General features: G+C 43.5%; 2 protein-coding genes across 2 annotated transcripts in view; both read left to right on the forward strand.

Annotated features, from left to right (window-relative positions):
* Positions 1-22,942, forward strand: part of LOC115126060 (peripheral-type benzodiazepine receptor-associated protein 1) — a 132,288-nt gene that overhangs the window by 16,283 nt on the left and 93,063 nt on the right. The window contains 2 exon segments of the mRNA XM_065023410.1: positions 15,464-15,638; positions 19,374-19,579. Of these exon segments, the coding sequence (XP_064879482.1) occupies positions 15,464-15,638; positions 19,374-19,579 (381 nt within the window).
* LOC135573806 (guanine nucleotide exchange factor subunit RIC1-like) lies at positions 16,484-17,012 on the forward strand (the record flags this gene model as incomplete). Its single annotated transcript, XM_065023957.1, has 2 exons — positions 16,484-16,656; positions 16,733-17,012. Coding segments are annotated over 2 exons (453 nt in total), but the record flags the coding sequence as incomplete, so codon positions are not given.

The following is a 22,942-nucleotide window of genomic DNA, read 5'->3' on the forward strand; positions in this document are numbered from 1 at the left end:
AACCTCAAACACCCAGTTCCCAACCTCAACCATCCCGTTCCCAACCTCAACTACCCCGTTCCCAACCTCAAACACCCCGTTCCCAACCTCAACCATCCCGTTCCCAACCTCAACCACCCAGATCCCAACCTCAACCACCCTGTTCCCAACCTCAACCACCCCGTTCTCAACCTCAACCACCCTGTTCCCAACCTCAACCACCCCGTTCCCAACCTCAACCACCCCGTTCCCAACCTCAACCATCCCGTTCCCAACCTCAACCACCCCGTTCCCAACCTCAACCTCAACCATCCCGTTCCCAACCTCAACCACCCCGTTCCCAACCTCAACCTCAACCACCCCGTTTCCTAGACCACCATGATCCCAACCTCAACCACCCCGTTCCCAACCTCAACCACCCCGTTCCCAACCTCAACCATCCCGTTCCCAACCTCAACCTCAACCACCCCGTTCCCAACCTCAACCAACCCATAGACACAGGTGCCCGTGCAGCAAGTTAGCGGCTCATTCGTTTTAGAATGAAGGACAAATTGCAAACGTCAGCGCCGGTGATAGCCTGATGATAGTTGTTTCTAGGGAGGTATTTATGGAAAGGCAAAGATGGCCTCTAATGTTCTCTAGCTACAGTGGAGGTGGTCTATAATGTTGTAGCAGGCTTTGACTGCAGCATGAGCATGCTGATTTGTGCTCTCTGTAAGGCGACAGGCTCCAGACAGGTTTAGTGTGTGTGTCAGTGCCTTTTCCTACACAGCTGTGTGTTTCAATCAGTTACATACAGGCCTAGTGTTAATTGTGTCCATTTTAAATCATCTCTTTGTGTGGACACAGAGAGTCCCTCTGATTCTGGCTGGTGTGTGTGTGTGTGTGTGTGTGTGTGTGTGTGTGTGTATGTGTGTGTGTGTGTGTGTGTGTGTGTGTGTGTGTGTGTGTGTGTGTGTGTGTGTGTGCAACAAGTGTGTGTTTATGCATGTCTGCGCGAGCAGTGTGTGTGTCTGCGCAAGCAGTGTGTGTGTATGCATGTCTGCACGAGCAGTGTGTGTGTTTGTGTGTGTATGCATGTCTGCGCGAGCAGTGTGTGTGTGAAACAGCCCGGGGCCGAGTGACTCTGTGTATCTATGGCACGGACTCCAGTACCCCGCTGGGCTGAGTGCACGGAACCTTGGTCATAGGAGAATTGGCTTGGGACTTAATCTCAGGGTGTTAAAATAGAGTTAGCCTGCTTTCTCAGGCAGTCGAGCTTTGACCCTAATATAGTGGGGCTTCTCTCAATTCAATTCAATTCAAGGGCTTTATTGGCATGGGAAACATGTGTTAACATTGCCAAAGCAAGTGAGGTAGACAACATACAAAGTGAATATATAAGGTGAAAAACAACAAAAATGAACAGTAAACATTACACATACAGAAGTTTCAAAACAGTAAAGATATTACAAATGTCATATTATATATATATATATATATATATATATATATATATATAATGTACAAATAGTTAAAGGACACAAGATAAAATAAATAAGCATAAATATGGGTTGTATTTACAATGGTGTTTGTTCTTCACTGGTTGCCCTTTTCTCGTGGCAACAGGTCACAAATCTTGCTGCTGTGATGGCACACTGTGGAATTTCACCCAGTAGATATGGGAGTTTTTCAAAATTGGATTTGTTTTCGAATTCTTTGTGGATCTGTGTGATCTGGGGGAAATATGTATCTCTAATATGGTCATACATTGGGCAGGAGGTTAGGAAGTGCAGCTCAGTTTCCACCTCATTTTGTGGGCAGTGAGCACATAGCCTGTCTTCTCTTGAGAGCCATGTCTGCCTACGGCGGCCTTTCTCAATAGCAAGGCTATGCTCACTAAGTCTGTACATAGTCAAAGCTTTCCTTAATTTTGGGTCAGTCACAGTGGTCAGGTATTCTGCCGCTGTGTACTCTCTGTGTAGGGCCAAATAGCATTCTAGTTTGCTCTGTTTTTTTGTTAATTCTTTCCAATGTGTTAAGTAATTATCTTTTTGTTTTCTCATGATTTGGTTGGGTCTAATTGTGCTGTTGTCCTGGGGCTCTGTAGGGTGTGTTTGTGTTTGTGAACAGAGCCCCAGGACCAGCTTGCTTAGGGGAATCTTCTCCAGGTTCATCTCTCTGTAGGTGATGGCTTTGTTATGGAAGGTTTGTGAATCACTTCCTTTTAGGTGGTTGTAGAATTTAATGGCTCTTTTCTGGATTTTGATAATTAGTGGGTATCGGCCTAATTCTGCTCTGCATGCATTATTTGGTGTTTTACGTTGTACACGGAGGATATTTTTGCAGAATTCTGCGTGCAGAGTCTCAATTTGGTGTTTGTCCCATTTTGTGAAGTCTTGGTTGGTGAGCGGACCCCAGACCTCACAACCATAAAGGGCAATGGGCTCTATGACTGATTCAAGTATTTTTAGCCAAATCCTAATTGGTATGTTAAAATTTATGTTTCTTTTGATGGCATAGAATGCCCTTCTTGCCTTGTCTCTCAGATCGTTCACAGCTTTGTGGAAGTTACCTGTGGCACTGATGTTTAGGCCAAGGTATGTATAGTTTTTTGTGTGCTCTAGGCCAACAGTGTCTAGATGGAATTTGAATTTGTGGTCCTGGTGACTGGACCTTTTTTGGAACACCATTATTTTGGTCTTACTGAGATTTACTGTCAGGGCCCAGGTCTGACAGAATCCGTGCATAAGATCTAGGTGCTGCTGTAGGCCCTCCTTGGTTGGTGACAGAAGCACCAGATCATCTCTCTCTCTCTCTCTCTCTCTCTCTCTTCCTATCTCTCCCTCTTTCCTCGCTATATCTATTGTCTTTCTCTCATCTCAAAGTAGTTTAACCCAGTCTCTCTATTGGGAGCTTGATCTATTTTACAGTGAGCAGCACAGTGACTCAAATCTCGTAAGAGAATGGGAAATTCTATTCACATTCTGTGTAGTCAGTTGGATCTACTTGCTGTCTGTCCCCATTTGACTTGGTTCATGCTAGCAGTCGTTTGGTACACGCTTTTCTTGGTGTTGTAGGTGAGAGGTTTGACAGGAAGCTGTGTTCAGACGTGTGTGTGTGTGTGTGTGTGTGTGTGTGTCAGTGTGCTCGCTTGTGTCTGTGTTTAATGTAGCTGCAGAACCCTGTCACATCAATACCAGGAAACTCCCACCACAACAAGAAGTGAAACCAGCCACTTATAGAAACTTACTGGGGGATGACGCTAAACCCCGTAGAGAGTTCTGTACACCCTGTAGAGAGTTCTGTAAACACGGTAGAGAGTTCTGTACACCCTGTAAAGCATTCTATAAACCCTGTAGAGCATTCTATAAACCCCGTAGAGCATTCTGTAAACACGGTAGAGAGTTCTGTACACCCTGTAAAGCATTCTATAAACCCTGTAGAGCATTCTATAAACCCCGTAGAGCATTCTATAAACCCAGTAGAGCATTCTGTACACACGGTAGAGAGTTCTGTACACCCTGTAGAGCATTCTATGAACCCTGTAGAGCATTCTATAAACGCTGTAGAGCATTCTATAAACCCTGTAGAGCATTCTATAAACCCTGTAGAGCATTCTATAAACCCTGTAGAGCATTCTGTACACCCTGTAGAGCATTCTATACACCCTGTAGAGCATTCTATACACCCTGTAGAGCATTCTGTACACCCTGTAGAGCATTCTGTAAACCCTGTAGAGCATTCTATAAACCCTGTAAAGCATTCTGTACACCCTGTAGAGAATTCTATAAACCCTGTAGAGCATTCTATAATCCCTGTAGAGCATTCTGTACACCCTGTAGAGCATTCTGTACACCCTGTAGAGCATTCTATAAACCCTGTAGAACATTCTATAAACCTTGTAAAGCATTATGTACACCCTGTAGAGCATTCTATAAACCCTGTAGAGCATTCTATAAACCCTGTAGAGCATTCTGTAAACCCTGTAGAGCATTCTGTACACCCTGTAGAGCATTCTGTACACCCTGTAGAGCATTCTATAAACCCGGTAGAGCATTCTATAAACCCTGTAGAGCATTCTGTACACCCTGTAGAGTTCTGTACACCCTGTAGAGCATTCTATAAACCCTGTAGAGCATTCTGTACACCCTGTAGAGCATTCTGTACACCCTGTAGAGCATTCTGTATACCCTGTAGAGAGTTCTGTACACCCTGTAGAGCATTCTGTACACCCTGTAGAGCATTCTATAAACTCTGTAGAGAGTTCTGTACACCCTGTAGAGCATTCTGTACACCCTGTAGAGCGTTCTATAAACTCTGTAGAGCATACTGTACACCCTGTAGAGCATTCTGTACACCCTGTAGAGCATTCTGTACACCCTGTAGAGCATTCTGTACACCCTGTAGAGCATTCTATAAACCCTGTAGAGCATACTGTAAATACTGTAGAGCATTCTGTACACCCTGTAGAGCATTCTGTACACCCTGTAGAGCATTCTATAAACCCTGTAGAGCATTCTATAAACCCTGTAGAGCATTCTGTAAACCCTGTAGAGCATTCTGTACACCCTGTAGAGTTCTGTACACCCTGTAGAGCATTCTATAAACTCTGTAGAGCATACTGTACACCCTGTAGAGCATTCTGTACACCCTGTAGAGCATTCTGTACACCCTGTAGAGCATTCTGTACACCCTGTAGAGCATTCTGTACACCCTGTAGAGCGTTCTCTACACCCTGTAGAGCATTCTGTACACCCTGTAGAGCGTTCTGTACACCCTGTAGAGCATTCTATAAACCCTGTAGAGCATTCTATAAACCCTGTAGAGTTCTGTACACCCTGTAGAGCATTCTATAAACCCTGTAGAGCGTTCTGTAGACCCTGTAGAGTTCTGTACACCCTGTAGAGCATTCTATAAACCCTGTAGAGCATTCTGTACACCCTGTAGAGTTCTGTACACCCTGTAGAGCATTCTATAAACCCTGTAGAGAGTTCTGTAGACCCTGTAGAGCATTCTGTACACCCTGTAGAGCATTCTATACACCCTGTAGAGCATTCTATACACCCTGTAGAGCATTCTGTAAACCCTGTAGAGCGTTCTGTACACCCTGTAGAGTTCTGTACACCCTGTAGAGCATTCTATAAACCCTGTAGAGCATTATGTACACCCTGTAGAGCATTCTGTACACCCTGTAGAGTTCTGTACACCCTGTAGAGCATTCTATAAACCCTGTAGAGAGTTCTGTACACCCTGTAGAGCGTTCTGTACACCCTGTAGAGCGTTCTGTACACCCTGTAGAGCATTCTATAAACCCTGTAGAGCATTCTATAAACCCTGTAGAGCATTCTGTAAACCCTGTCGAGCATTCTGTACACCCTGTAGAGCATTCTTTAAACCCTGTAGAGCATTCTGTACACCCGGTAGAGCATTCTGTACACCCTGTAGAGCATTCTGGACACCCTGTAGAGCATTCTGGACACCCTGTAGAGAGTTCTGTACACCATGTAGAGCATTCTATAAACCCTGTAGAGCATTCTGTACACCCTGTAGAGCGTTCTGTACACCCTGTAGAGCGTTCTGTAGACCCTGTAGAGCATTCTGTACACCCTGTAGAGCATTCTATAAACCCTGTAGAGCATTCTGTACACCCTGTAGAGCATTCTGTACACCCTGTAGAGCATTCTGTACACCCTGTAGAGCATTCTGTAGAGCATTCTGTACACCCTGTAGAGCATTCTATAAACTCTGTAGAGCATACTGTACACCCTGTAGAGAGTTCTGTACACCCTGTAGAGCATTCTATAAACCCTGTAGAGCATTCTATAAACTCTGTAGAGCATTCTGTACACCCTGTAGAGCATTCGGTACACCCTGTAGAGCGTTCTGTACACCCTGTAGAGTTCTGTACACCCTGTAGAGCATTCTATAAACCCTGTAGAGCATTCTATAAACCCTGTAGAGCATTCTGTAAACCCTGTAGAGCATTCTGTACACCCTGTAGAGCATTCTTTAAACCCTGTAGAGCATTCTGTACACCCTGTAGAGCATTCTGTACACCCTGTAGAGCATTCTGGACACCCTGTAGAGCATTCTGGACACCCTGTAGAGAGTTCTGTACACCATGTAGAGCATTCTATAAACCCTGTAGAGCATTCTGTACACCCTGTAGAGCGTTCTGTACACCCTGTAGAGCGTTCTGTAGACCCTGTAGAGCATTCTGTACACCCTGTAGAGCATTCTATAAACCCTGTAGAGCATTCTGTACACCCTGTAGAGCATTCTGTACACCCTGTAGAGTTCTGTACACCCTGTAGAGCATTCTATAAACCCTGTAGAGAGTTCTGTACACCCTGTAGAGCATTCTGTACACCCTGTAGAGCATTCTGTACACCCTGTAGAGCATTCTGTACACCCTGTAGAGAGTTCTGTACACCCTGTAGAGCATTCTATAAACTCTGTAGAGCATACTGTACACCCTGTAGAGAGTTCTGTACACCCTGTAGAGCATTCTATAAACCCTGTAGAGCATTCTATAAACTCTGTAGAGCATTCTGTACACCCTGTAGAGCATTCTGTACACCCTGTAGAGCGTTCTGTACACCCTGTAGAGTTCTGTACACCCTGTAGAGCATTCTATAAACCCTGTAGAGAGTTCTGTACACCCTGTAGAGCATTCTGTACACCCTGTAGAGCATTCTGTACACCCTGTAGAGCATTCTGTACACCCTGTAGAGCATTCTATAAACTCTGTAGAGCATTCTGTACACCCTGTAGAGAGTTCTGTACACCCTGTAGAGCATTCTATAAACCCTGTAGAGCATTCTATAAACTCTGTAGAGCATTCTGTACACCCTGTAGAGCGTTCTGTACACCCTGTAGAGTTCTGTACACCCTGTAGAGCATTCTATAAACCCTGTAGAGCATTCTGTACACCCTGTAGAGTTCTGTACACCCTGTAGAGCATTCTGTAAACCCTGTAGAGCATTCTATAAACCCTGTAGAGCGTTCTGTAGACCCTGTAGAGCATTCTGTACACCCTGTAGAGCATTCTATAAACTCTGTAGAGCATACTGTACACCCTGTAGAGAGTTCTGTACACCCTGTAGAGCATTCTATAAACCCTGTAGAGCATTCTATAAACTCTGTAGAGCATTCTGTACACCCTGTAGAGCATTCGGTACACCCTGTAGAGCGTTCTGTACACCCTGTAGAGTTCTGTACACCCTGTAGAGCATTCTATAAACCCTGTAGAGCATTCTATAAACCCTGTAGAGCATTCTGTAAACCCTGTAGAGCATTCTGTACACCCTGTAGAGCATTCTGTACACCCTGTAGAGCATTCTGTACACCCTGTAGAGCATTCTGTACACCCTGTAGAGCATTCTATAAACTCTGTAGAGCATACTGTACACCCTGTAGAGAGTTCTGTACACCCTGTAGAGCATTCTATAAACCCTGTAGAGCATTCTATAAACTCTGTAGAGCATTCTGTACACCCTGTAGAGCATTCGGTACACCCTGTAGAGCGTTCTGTACACCTTGTAGAGTTCTGTACACCCTGTAGAGCATTCTATAAACCCTGTAGAGCATTCTATAAACCCTGTAGAGCATTCTGTAAACCCTGTAGAGCATTCCGTACACCCTGTAGAGCATTCTTTAAACCCTGTAGAGCATTCTGTACACCCTGTAGAGCATTCTGTACACCCTGTAGAGCATTCTGGACACCCTGTAGAGCATTCTGGACACCCTGTAGAGAGTTCTGTACACCATGTAGAGCATTCTATAAACCCTGTAGAGCGTTCTGTACACCCTGTAGAGCGTTCTGTAGACCCTGTAGAGCATTCTGTACACCCTGTAGAGCATTCTATAAACCCTGTAGAGCATTCTGTACACCCTGTAGAGCATTCTGTACACCCTGTAGAGTTCTGTACACCCTGTAGAGCATTCTATAAACCCTGTAGAGAGTTCTGTACACCCTGTAGAGCATTCTGTACACCCTGTAGAGCATTCTGTACACCCTGTAGAGCATTCTGTACACCCTGTAGAGAGTTCTGTACACCCTGTAGAGCATTCTATAAACTCTGTAGAGCATACTGTACACCCTGTAGAGAGTTCTGTACACCCTGTAGAGCATTCTATAAACCCTGTAGAGCATTCTATAAACTCTGTAGAGCATTCTGTACACCCTGTAGAGCATTCTGTACACCCTGTAGAGCGTTCTGTACACCCTGTAGAGTTCTGTACACCCTGTAGAGCATTCTATAAACCCTGTAGAGAGTTCTGTACACCCTGTAGAGCATTCTGTACACCCTGTAGAGCATTCTGTACACCCTGTAGAGCATTCTGTACACCCTGTAGAGCGTTCTGTACACCCTGTAGAGCATTCTATAAACTCTGTAGAGCATTCTGTACACCCTGTAGAGAGTTCTGTACACCCTGTAGAGCATTCTATAAACCCTTTAGAGCATTCTATAAACTCTGTAGAGCATTCTGTACACCCTGTAGAGCGTTCTGTACACCCTGTAGAGTTCTGTACACCCTGTAGAGCATTCTATAAACCCTGTAGAGCATTCTGTACACCCTGTAGAGTTCTGTACACCCTGTAGAGCATTCTGTAAACCCTGTAGAGCATTCTATAAACCCTGTAGAGCGTTCTGTAGACCCTGTAGAGCATTCTGTACACCCTGTAGAGCATTCTATAAACTCTGTAGAGCATACTGTACACCCTGTAGAGAGTTCTGTACACCCTGTAGAGCATTCTATAAACCCTGTAGAGCATTCTATAAACTCTGTAGAGCATTCTGTACACCCTGTAGAGCATTCGGTACACCCTGTAGAGCGTTCTGTACACCCTGTAGAGCATTCTATAAACCCTGTAGAGCATTCTATAAACCCTGTAGAGCATTCTGTAAACCCTGTAGAGCATTCTGTACACCCTGTAGAGCATTCTTTAAACCCTGTAGAGCATTCTGTACACCCTGTAGAGCATTCTGTACACCCTGTAGAGCATTCTGTACACCCTGTAGAGCATTCTGGACACCCTGTAGAGAGTTCTGTACACCCTGTAGAGCGTTCTGTACACCCTGTAGAGCGTTCTGTAGACCCTGTAGAGCATTCTGTACACCCTGTAGAGCATTCTATAAACCCTGTAGAGCATTCTGTACACCCTGTAGAGCATTCTGTACACCCTGTAGAGTTCTGTACACCCTGTAGAGCATTCTATAAACCCTGTAGAGAGTTCTGTACACCCTGTAGAGCATTCTGTACACCCTGTAGAGCATTCTGTACACCCTGTAGAGAGTTCTGTACACCCTGTAGAGCATTCTATAAACTCTGTAGAGCATACTGTACACCCTGTAGAGAGTTCTGTACACCCTGTAGAGCATTCTATAAACCCTGTAGAGCATTCTATAAACTCTGTAGAGCATTCTGTACACCCTGTAGAGCATTCTGTACACCCTGTAGAGCGTTCTGTACACCCTGTAGAGTTCTGTACACCCTGTAGAGCATTCTATAAACCCTGTAGAGAGTTCTGTACACCCTGTAGAGCATTCTGTACACCCTGTAGAGCATTCTGTACACCCTGTAGAGCATTCTGTACACCCTGTAGAGCGTTCTGTACACCCTGTAGAGCATTCTATAAACTCTGTAGAGCATTCTGTACACCCTGTAGAGAGTTCTGTACACCCTGTAGAGCATTCTATAAACCCTGTAGAGCATTCTGTACACCCTGTAGAGAGTTCTGTACACACTGTAGAGCATTCTGTAGACCCTGTAGAGCATTCTATAAACTCTGTAGAGCATTCTGTACACCCTGTAGAGAGTTCTGTACACCCTGTAGAGCATTCTATAAACCCTGTAGAGCATTCTATAAACCCTGTAGAGCATTCTATAAACCCTGTCGAGCATTCTATAAACCCTGTAGAGCATTCTATAAACCCTGTAGAGCATTCTGTACACCCTGTAGAGAGTTATGTACACCCTGTAGAGTTCTGTACACCCTGTAGAGCGTTCTGTACACCCTGTAGAGCGTTCTGTAGACCCTGTAGAGCATTCTGTACACCCTGTAGAGCATTCTATAAACCCTGTAGAGCATTCTGTACACCCTGTAGAGCATTCTGTACACCCTGTAGAGTTCTGTACACCCTGTAGAGCATTCTATAAACCCTGTAGAGAGTTCTGTACACCCTGTAGAGCATTCTGTACACCCTGTAGAGCATTCTGTACACCCTGTAGAGAGTTCTGTACACCCTGTAGAGCATTTTATAAACTCTGTAGAGCATACTGTACACCCTGTAGAGAGTTCTGTACACCCTGTAGAGCATTCTATAAACCCTGTAGAGCATTCTATAAACTCTGTAGAGCATTCTGTACACCCTGTAGAGCATTCTGTACACCCTGTAGAGCGTTCTGTACACCCTGTAGAGTTCTGTACACCCTGTAGAGCATTCTATAAACCCTGTAGAGAGTTCTGTACACCCTGTAGAGCATTCTGTACACCCTGTAGAGCATTCTGTACACCCTGTAGAGCGTTCTGTACACCCTGTAGAGCATTCTATAAACTCTGTAGAGCATTCTGTACACCCTGTAGAGAGTTCTGTACACCCTGTAGAGCATTCTATAAACCCTGTAGAGCATTCTGTACACCCTGTAGAGAGTTCTGTACACACTGTAGAGCATTCTGTAGACCCTGTAGAGCATTCTATAAACTCTGTAGAGCATTCTGTACACACTGTAGAGAGTTCTGTACACCCTGTAGAGCATTCTGTAGACCCTGTAGAGCATTCTGTAAACCCTGTAGAGCATTCTATAAACCCTGTAGAGCGTTCTGTAGACCCTGTAGAGCATTCTGTACACCCTGTAGAGCATTCTATACACCCTGTAGAGCATTTTGTACACCCTGTAGAGCGTTCTGTACACCCTGTAGAGTTCTGTACACCCTGTAGAGCATTCTATAAACCCTGTAGAGCATTCTGTACACCCTGTAGAGCACATATGTCAGAGTCAAGGCCCGCGGGCCACATCCGGCCCGCAAGAAAGTTTTTTACGGCCCCTGGGATGATCTTGATTTATTATTAGAACCGGCCCGCAGCAAGCCGGCAGCCCGCAGATCTTTTACACGCACCAATACTACATTTCCCACAATGCAAAGGTGACGCACCGAGCAGTAGGCTGCTTCATTTCAATATTTATTGGCACAGCAGTCGTCAGCATCACAGTAAAATTAACTTTCAGATACCCATCAAAAATGGCAAAACGGAAGGTGGATACTGAGAACCGGGGGTTTCAAACAAGGTGGGAGTCGGAGTATATGTTCACGAAGGTAGCTGGAAAACCTGTGTGTCTTCTGTGTGGAGAAAGTGTGGCGGTACTGAAAGAGTATAATCTGAGACGACATTATGAAACGAAACACGCGGACAAAAACAAGAATATGGACATGGAACAAAGGCTACAAAAGGCAGAGGAATTAAAACGAGGCCTCCTTTGATTAATAGATTTTTGCACTTTATTTTTTGTATTTCAATCCAATTATATTTTAAAAATATTTCAGTTGAGTGGATGATAGAAAATTGCTATTATTGTTTTTTCTTTGAAGTAAATTTAGCCCACTTTTGCTAAAATAGAAAATATAGTCTACTGATGGTGCCTTGAATACCGGTTTCTTTCATTTAATGTTCATGTTATGGGGATATTTATATAAAGGAAATTTGTCTTTTGTGTCTGTTGAAAATTAAAGATTACTGACAGAGCCATAAGAAAATATTGCTTTATTTATCTGATCATATTGTAATATATTTGTTAGGTTTTCAGTAGGTTCAATTAGGTTCACTAGACTATATGCGTCATTTAAAAATTTTTCAATGAACATTCGAACAGTCCGGCCCTCGTCTTGTAGCTGATTTTTTTATTTGGCCCTCCGTCCATTTGACTTTGACACCCCTGCTGTAGAGCATTCTGTACACTCTGTAGAGTTCTGTACACCCTGTAGAGCATTCTATAAACCCTGTAGAGAGTTCTGTACACCCTGTAGAGCATTCTGTACACCCTGTAGAGCATTCTGTACACCCTGTAGAGCGTTCTGTACACCCTGTAGAGCATTCTATAAACTCTGTAGAGCATTCTGTACACCCTGTAGAGAGTTCTGTACACCCTGTAGAGCATTCTATAAACCCTGTAGAGCATTCTGTACACCCTGTAGAGAGTTCTGTACACCCTGTAGAGCATTCTGTACACCCTGTAGAGCATTCTATAAACTCTGTAGAGCATTCTGTACACCCTGTAGAGAGTTCTGTACACCCTGTAGAGCATTCTATAAACCCTGTAGAGCATTCTATAAACCCTGTCGAGCATTCTATAAACCCTGTAGAACATTCTATAAACCCTGTAGAGCATTCTGTACACCCTGTAGAGCATTCTGTACACCCTGTAGAGAGTTCTGTACACCCTGTAGAGCATTCTGTACACCCTGTAGAGCATTCTGTACACCCTGTAGAGCATTCTGTACACCCTGTAGAGCATTCTGTACACCCTGTAGAGAGTTCTGTACACCCTGTAGAGCATTCTATAAACTCTGTAGAGCATACTGTACACCCTGTAGAGAGTTCTGTACACCCTGTAGAGCATTCTATAAACCCTGTAGAGCATTCTGTACACAATGTATCGCATTCTGTACACCCTGTAGAGCATTCTGTACACCCTGTAGAGCGTTCTGTACACCCTGTAGAGTTCTGTACACCCTGTAGAGCATTCTATAAACCCTGTAGAGCATTCTGTACACCCTGTAGAGTTCTGTACACCCTGTAGAGCATTCTGTAAACCCTGTCGAGCATTCTATAAACCCTGTAGAGCGTTCTGTAGACCCTGTAGAGCATTCTGTACACCCTGTAGAGCATTCTATACACCCTGTAGAGCATTCTGTACACCCTGTAGAGGGTTCTGTACACCCTGTAGAGTTCTGTACACCCTGTAGAGCATTCTATAAACCCTGTAGAGCATTCTGTACACCCTGTAGAGCATTCTGTACACCCTGTAGAGTTCTGTACACCCTGTAGAGCATTCTATAATCCCTGTAGAGAGTTCTGTACACCCTGTAGAGCATTCTATAAACCCTGTAGAGCGTTCTGTACACCCTGTAGAGAATTCTATAAACCCTGTAGAGCGTTCTGTACACCCTGTAGAGCATTCTATAAACCCTGTAGAGCGTTCTATAAACCCTGTAGAGCATTATGTACACCCTGTAGAGCATTCTATAAACCCTGTAGAGCATTCTGTACACCCTGTAGAGCATTCTATAAACCCTGTAGAGAGTTCTGTACACCCTGTAGAGAGTTCTGTACACCCTGTAGAGCATTCTATAAACCCTGTAGAGCGTTCTGTACACCCTGTAGAGAATTCTATAAACCCTGTAGAGCGTTCTGTACACCCTGTAGAGCATTCTATAAACCCTGTAGAGCGTTCTATAAACCCTGTAGAGCATTATGTACACCCTGTAGAGCATTCTATAAACCCTGTAGAGCATTCTGTACACCCTGTAGAGCATTCTATAAACCCTGTAGAGCATTCTATAAACCCTGTAGAGAGTTCTGTACACCCTGTAGAGCATTCTATAAACGCTGTAGAGCATTCTGTACACCCTGTAGAGCGTTCTGTAGAGTTCTGTACACCCTGTAGAGCATTCTATAAACCTCGTAGAGCATTCTATAAACCCTGTAGAGCATTCTATAAACCCTGTAGAGCATTCTATAAACCCTGTCGAGCATTCTATAAACCCTGTAAAACATTCTATAAACCCTGTAGAGAGTTCTGTACACCCTGTAGAGAGTTCTGTACACCCTGTAGAGCATTCTATAAACCCTGTAGAGCGTTCTGTACACCCTGTAGAGCATTCTATAAACCCTGTAGAGAGTTCTGTACACCCTGTAGAGCATTCTATAAACCCTGTAGAGCGTTCTGTACACCCTGTAGAGCGTTCTGTACACCCTGTAGAGCATTCTATAAACCCTGTAGAGCATTCTATAAACCCTGTAGAGCATTCTGTACACCCTGTAGAGCATTCACTCTGTAGTGTTCTGACTCAGCTGTGGCTATGTAATGGCTTTGCTAGAGTGACTGTGAGCGCTGCATGACCATGTGTTGGAGGACATGCAATGCAACTTGCTGAAAACTACACTAGCTACACTTCAGATTCTGTTTGTCACCTTACCCATAAAACCAACACCTCCTACCTAGGCCTTGAAACCTGTTACTCACCCTCCACCCTACTTTTCCTACCTTTTTTGTCTTTTAATTAAAAAATTTTGTGAGTGAGTGTTTGCATGTTATAATCAGGGGTTGGAACTGTTTCCAGAAAATAACAGACATTTTCAAGAAGCAGAATCAGAGCTGGAACAAAGTGTTCTATACTGTTCCAAAACAGAACCGTTATTTTAAAAGCATGGAAACAGGTTATTAATTAATAAACATTTTTTACGTTCAAGCATTTTTTTTCAGTCCACAAAAAAATCAACAAGCACCTATGCAAAGCCCTCCCTCTGTCAATCAGAAACTTCCTCCAGTGTCTGCCTGTCAGCTGAACAGCTTTGCCAGTGTGTGTGGGTGTAAGCTGTCTGCCCCTCCCCCTCCAAAGCGTAGCTGTAGCCCCTCCCCCTCCGAAGCGTAACTGTAGCCCCTCCCCCTCCGAAGCGTAGCTGTAGCCCCTCCCCTCCGAAGCGTAGCTGTGGCCCCTCCCCCTCCGGGCGTGGCTGTGGCCCCTCCGGCGTGGCTGTAGCCCCTCCCCCTCCGGGCGTAGCTGTAGCCCCTCCCCTCCAAAGCGTAGCTGTAGCCCCTCCCCTCCGGGCGTAGCTGTAGCCCCTCCCCTCCGAAGCGTAGCTGTAGCCCCTCCCCTCCGAAGCGTAGCTGTAGCCCCTCCCCTCTGAAGCGTAGCTGTAGCCCCTCCCCCTCTGAAGCGTAGCTGTACCCTACTGAAGTTTCAAGCGTGATTCAATAGATTGAGAGATGTTTTATCAACGAAGAATGGTTCAACTTTTTCAATGCTAGTTAGGGCACATTGGATGTATTAACTACTAAAAGGTAAGGCACTTTTTAAATTCTGGTGCCACTCTGTTAGCTAGCTAGCTCCTCTGGTCCAACTTTAAGCCAACTCTGAAGTTCAAAGACATTAAAAATTTGTCCGTAGAAGCCGCTCCTCAGTAGGTACAATTCTCTGGGCCTAATACAGATAATGCTTTGTCATCACGAGGCTCAGCACTCCAAACCAAGCCTCCACCCTCCACCCTCTCTCCCCACCCGCAACATTACAGTTGCATCTGGCGCTCGACACTCGTCTTTCCTCACTGACCTATAGCTTGCTGCTCTAACGCACTGCATGATTGTTGAGGTCATTTAATGTGAGCTAAATGTAAAAAAATATATATATATATGATTTCAGAGGTTTAGAAATTAAATGGAAAGGAACAGTATAAACCTGTACTTATATATATTTTTTTGCCTCTGTGCTCTTCAGTCTAAGGTGCGGGAGTTGGAGGATAAGTGTCACAGCCAGAGTGAACAGTTCAGCCTGCTCAGCCAAGAGCTGGAGACCTTCAGACTACAGGCTGGCAAACTGGACCTGTCTGGCTCCACCATCCTCACTAACCCCCCTCTCTGCCATCTGACCAACGGGGTGGGCCTCACCGGAGGTAACCATAGCGACCATTATTACCGTCATCACACTATTGCACACCATTGGGCAACTGTTATTCCCATGATATCACCATAACTATGACAACCATATCATATTACCGTAATGACACTATTGCACACCATTGGGCAACTGTTATTCCCATGATATCACCATAACTATTATAACCATATCATATTACCGTAATGACACTATTGCACACCATTGGGCAACTGTTATTCTCATGATATCACCATAACTATGACAACCATATCATATTACCGTAATGAGACTAATACGTTCCTCATACTCACTATTATTCCCCTCATGATATACACTTCCCATCCCAATAAATGTATATTTTCATATGGCCTTCGTATGCCCCCTCGTCCTCCTTTCAAATACTACTACCGAATCTCCCTCAGACACAGTTGACCCATGTGGTCTATAGTTTATACCAAGATGCATTTTGCACTGAAGATGGCTAAAGTAAAGTGTTTGTTCCAACTGTGAATCTCCATGTAGATAGTAGGAATGTATTACATTTGCCGTGATTGAGTTTGAAAGGGATTCCACTTGATAAATTCACTTTGACGCAGACCCGTATGAGAACATGATATTTTGTAAACCTGGTCACAGCTGGCCTTAAAGTATCCCTTAAAGGCCCTACTGTATCCATCCATACATACATCCATATATACACCCATATATACATCCATCCATCCATACATCCATCCATATATACACCCATATATCCATATATACATCCAGCCATATATCCATATATACATCCATACATACATCCATATATACATATATACATATATACATCCATATATACATCCATATATCCATCCATCCATATATACATCCATATATCCATCCATATATACATCCATATATACATCCATATATACATATATACATCCATATATACATCCATACATACATCCATCCATACATCCATCCATATATACATCCATATATACATCCATATATACATCCATCCATACATCCATATATACATCCATATATCCATCCATATATACATCCATATATCCATCCATATATACATCCATATATACATACATCCATATATACATCCATATATACATCCATATATCCATCCATATATACATCCATATATACACCCATACATCCATATATACATCCATACATACATCCATCCATATATACATCCATATATCCATCCATATATACATCCATATATACATCCATATATCCATCCATATATCCATCCATATATCCATCCATATATACATCCATATATACATCCATATATCCATCCATATATACATCCATATATACATCCATATATACATCCATATATACACCCATACATCCATATATACATCCATACATACATCCATCCATATATACATCCATCCATACATACATCCATCCATACATCCATACATACATCCATACATCCATACATCCATCCATACATCCATCCATATATACATCCATCCATCCATACATCCATCCATATATCCATCCATATATCCATCCATATATCCATCCATATATCCATCCATATATCCATCCATCCATATATCCATCCATCCATATATCCATCCATATATCCATCCATATATCCATCCATATATCCATATATCCATCCATATATCCATCCATATATCCATCCATATATCCATCCATATATCCATCCATATATCCATCCATATATCCATCCATATATCCATATATACATCCATATATCCATCCATATATCCATATATCCATCCATATATCCATCCATATATACATCCATCCATATATCCATCCATACATCCATCCATACATCTATCCATACATACATCCATATATCCATCCATATATCCATCCATATATACATCCATCCATCCATACATCCATCCATATATACACCCATATATCCATATATACATCCAGCCATATATCCATATATACATCCATACATAAATCCATATATACATATATACATATATACATCCATATATACATCCATATATCCATCCATCCATATATACATCCATATATCCATCCATATATCCATCCATATATACATCCATATATACATCCATACATATATCCATCCATATATACATCCATATATACATCCATCCATATATCCATCCATATATACATCCATATATACATCCATACATATATACATCCATATATACATCCATCCATACATCCATATATACATCCATATATACATCCATATATCCATCCATATATACATCCATATATACATCCATACATATATCCATCCATATATACATCCATATATACATCCATCCATATATCCATCCATATATACATCCATATATACATCCATCCATATATCCATCCATATATACATCCATATATACATCCATACATATATACATCCATATATACATCCATCCATACATCCATATATACATCCATATATACATCCATATATCCATCCATATATACATCCATATATCCATCCATATATACATCCATATATACATCCATCCATACATCCATATATACATCCATCCATACATCCATATATACATCCATATATACATCCATATATACATCCATATATACACCCATACATCCATATATACATCCATATATCCATCCATATATACATCCATATATCCATCCATATATACACCCATACATCCATATATACATCCATATATACATCCATATATACACCCATACATCCATATATACATCCATATATACATCCATATATACATCCATATATACACCCATACATCCATATATACATCCATACATACATCCATCCATATATACATCCATCCATACATACATCCATCCATATATCCATCCATACATCCATACATACATCCATACATCCATACATCCATATATACATCCATATATACATCCATCCATACATACATCCATCCATACATCCATACATCCATCCATACATCCATACATCCATCCATATATACATCCATCCATATATACATCCATTCATACATACATCCATCCATACATCCATCCATACATCCATCCATATATCCATCCATATATCCATCCATATATCCATCCATCCATATAGCCATCCATATATCCATATATCCATCCATATATCCATCCATATATCCATATATACATCCATATATACATCCATATATACATCCATCCATACATCCATCCATACATCCATCCATACATCCACATCTATATCCATCTATATATCCATCCATATACAGTGGGGAGAACAAGTATTTGATACACTGCCGATTTTGCAGGTTTTCCTACTTGCATATAGAGTTCTGTAATTTTTATCATAGGTACACTTCAACTGTGAGAGACAGAATCTAAAACAAAAAATCCAGAAAATCACATTGTATGATTTTTATGTAATTAAGCACAGAGAAAGATGGAGACAGGAGGGTTTTACTCCACTGTTTAATCACCCTGGGATGACGTAGGCCTGCCTGCTTCCACTACCTTCACATCCTACTGGTCGCCTAGCAGCCTGCACACCAACCACATACCAACCACCTAGCTAACTACAAGCAGGAGAGTTAGGGTTATATGTGTGTGGCCTGGGGTGACCAGCTGTCTAGGACACTGCCTCCAGAACACGTGCTGCTGCTCGCATGGCTTCCGATCCGACCCACCGCTCTATCATCCTATCCTTCCTCTCACTCTCTCACTGTCCTACCTAATAAACATGAAAAACCAGAAGTGGTATATGTTTGCTCATGAAGTGTCTTCTTCCTCCTAGATGTGGCAGCAACTCTACGGATGGGGGCCGCCCCTCGCGCTGCGGGTCACACACGCTCCCCCACCGTAAAGCACCGTGAGCTGCCCACCATCAGCCTGACCAAGACCTCCAGCACCCCCAAGTCTGCCTCTGATACCACCCACCTCTCCCCCAAGTCAGCCGAGTCCCACCACAGCCCACGCAGGACCAGCCCCACGCCACACGAGGTGAGAGCTCCAGCCCTGTTTCATATCATTCAATCACTACTCACTAGAGAGAATCACTGCTCACTAGGGAGAATCACTGCTCACTAGGGAGAATCACTACTCACTAGGGAGAATCACTGCTCACTAGGGAGAATCACTGCTCACTAGGGAGAATCACTGCTCACTAGGGAGAATCACTACTCACTAGGGAGAATCACTGCTCACTAGGGAGAATCACTACTCACTAGAGAGAATCACTACTCAGAAGGGAGAATCACTGCTCACTAGGGAGAATCACTGCTCACTAGGGAGAATCACTACTCACTAGGGAGAATCACTACTCACTAGGGAGAATCACTACTCACTAGGAAGAATCACCGCTCACTAGGGAGAACCACCGCTCACTAGGGAGAATCACTGCTCACTAGGGAGAATCACTGCTCACTAGGGAGAATCACTACTCACTAGGGAGAATCACTGCTCACTAGGGAGAATCACTACTCACTAGAGAGAATCACTACTCAGAAGGGAGAATCACTGCTCACTAGGGAGAATCACTGCTCACTAGGGAGAATCACTACTCACTAGGGAGAATCACTACTCACTAGGGAGATTCACTACTCACTGGGGAGAATCACTACTCACTAGGGAGAATCACTACTCACTAGGGAGATTCACTACTCACTAGGGAGAATCACTACTCACTAGGGAGAATCACTACTCACTAGGGAGAATCACTACTCACTAGGGAGAGTCACTATTCACTAGGGAGAATCACTACTCACTAGGGAGAATCACTACTCACTAGGGAGAATCACTACTCACTAGGGAGATTCACTACTCACTGGGGAGAATCACTACTCACTAGGGAGATTCACTACTCACTGGGGAGAATCACTACTCACTAGGGAGAATCACTACTCACTAGGGAGAATCACTACTCACTAGGGAGATTCACTACTCACTGGGGAGAATCACTACTCACTGGGGAGATTCACTACTCACTGGGGAGAATCACTACTCACTAGGGAGAATCACTACTCACTAGGGAGAATCACTACTCACTAGGGAGAATCACGATTCACTAGGGAGAATCACTATTCACTAGGGAGTATCACTATTCACTAGGGAGAATCACTATTCACTAGGGAGAATCACTATTCACTGGGGAGAATCACTATTCACTAGGGAGAATCACTACTCACTAGGGAGAACCACCGCTCACTAGAGAGAATCACTGCTCACTAGGGAGAATCACTACTCACTAGGGAGAACCACCGCTCACTAGGGAGAATCACTGCTCACTAGGGAGAATCACTGCTCACTAGGGAGAATCACTACTCACTAGGGAGAATCACTGCTCACTAGGGAGAATCACTACTCACTAGAGAGAATCACTACTCAGAGGGGAGAATCACTGCTCACTAGGGAGAATCACTACTCACTAGGGAGAATCACTACTCACTAGGGAGAATCACTACTCAGAATGGAGAATCACTGCTCACTAGGGAGAATCACTACTCACTGGGGAGAATCACTACTCACTGGGGAGATTCACTACTCACTGGGGAGAATCACTACTCACTAGGGAGAATCACTACTCACTAGGGAGAATCACTACTCACTAGGGAGAGTCACGATTCACTAGGGAGAATCACGATTCACTAGGGAGAATCACTATTCACTAGGGAGTATCACTATTCACTAGGGAGAATCACTATTCACTAGGGAGAATCACTATTCACTGGGGAGAATCACTATTCACTAGGGAGAATCACTACTCACTAGGGAGAACCACCGCTCACTAGAGAGAATCACTGCTCACTAGGGAGAATCACTACTCACTAGGGAGAACCACCGCTCACTAGGGAGAATCACTGCTCACTAGGGAGAATCACTGCTCACTAGGGAGAATCACTACTCACTAGGGAGAATCACTGCTCACTAGGGAGAATCACTACTCACTAGAGAGAATCACTACTCAGAGGGGAGAATCACTGCTCACTAGGGAGAATCACTACTCACTAGGGAGAATCACTACTCACTAGGGAGAATCACTACTCACTAGGGAGATTCACTACTCACTGGGGAGAATCACTACTCACTAGGGAGAATCACTACTCACTAGGGAGAATCACTACTCACTAGGGAGAATCACTACTCACTGGGGAGAATCACTACTCACTAGGGAGAATCACTACTCACTAGGGAGAATCACTACTCACTGGGGAGAATCACTACTCACTAGGGAGAATCACTACTCACTAGGGAGAATCACTACTCACTGGGGAGAATCACTACTCACTAGGGAGAATCACTACTCACTAGGGAGAATCACTACTCACTAGGGAGAATCACTACTCACTGGGGAGAATCACTACTCACTAGGGAGAATCACTACTCACTAGGGAGAATCACTACTCACTGGGGAGAATCACTACTCACTAGGGAGAATCACTACTCACTAGGGAGAATCACTACTCACTAGGGAGATTCACTACTCACTGGGGAGAATCACTACTCACTAGGGAGAATCACTACTCACTAGGGAGAATCACTACTCACTAGGGAGAATCACTACTCACTGGGGAGAATCACTACTCACTGGGGAGAATCACTACTCACTGGGGAGAATCACTACTCACTAGGGAGAATCACTACTCACTAGGGAGAATCACTACTCACTAGGGAGAATCACTACTCACTAGGGAGAATCACTATTCACTAGGGAGAATCACTGCTCACTAGGGAGAATCACTACTCACTGGGGAGAATCACTACTCACTAGGGAGAATCACTACTCACTAGTGAGAATCACTACTCACAAGGGAGAATCACTGCTCACTAGGGAGAATCACTACTCACTGGGGAGAATCACTACTCACTAGGGAGAATCACTACTCACTGGGGAGAATCACTACTCACTAGGGAGAATCACTACTCACTGGGAAGAATCACTACTCACTGGGGAGAATCACTACTCACTGGGGAGAATCACTACTCACTGGGGAGAATCACTACTCACTGGGGAGAATCACTACTCACTAGGGAGAATCACTACTCACTGGGGAGAATCACTACTCACTAGGGAGAATCACTACTCACTGGGGAGAATCACTATTCACTAGGGAGAATCACTGCTCACTAGGGAGAATCACTACTCACTAGGGAGAATTACTACTCACTGGGAAGAATCACTACTCACTGGGGAGAATCACTACTCACTGGGGAGAATCACTACTCACTGGGGAGAATCACTACTCACTAGGGAGAATCACTACTCACTAGGGAGAATCACTATTCACTAGGGAGAATCACTGCTCACTAGGGAGAATCACTACTCACTAGAGAGAATCACTACTCAGAAGGGAGAATCACTGCTCA

The sequence above is a fragment of the Oncorhynchus nerka genome, linkage group LG10 (genome assembly GCF_034236695.1).
Source record: "Oncorhynchus nerka isolate Pitt River linkage group LG10, Oner_Uvic_2.0, whole genome shotgun sequence".
Lineage (NCBI taxonomy): Eukaryota > Metazoa > Chordata > Actinopteri > Salmoniformes > Salmonidae > Oncorhynchus > Oncorhynchus nerka.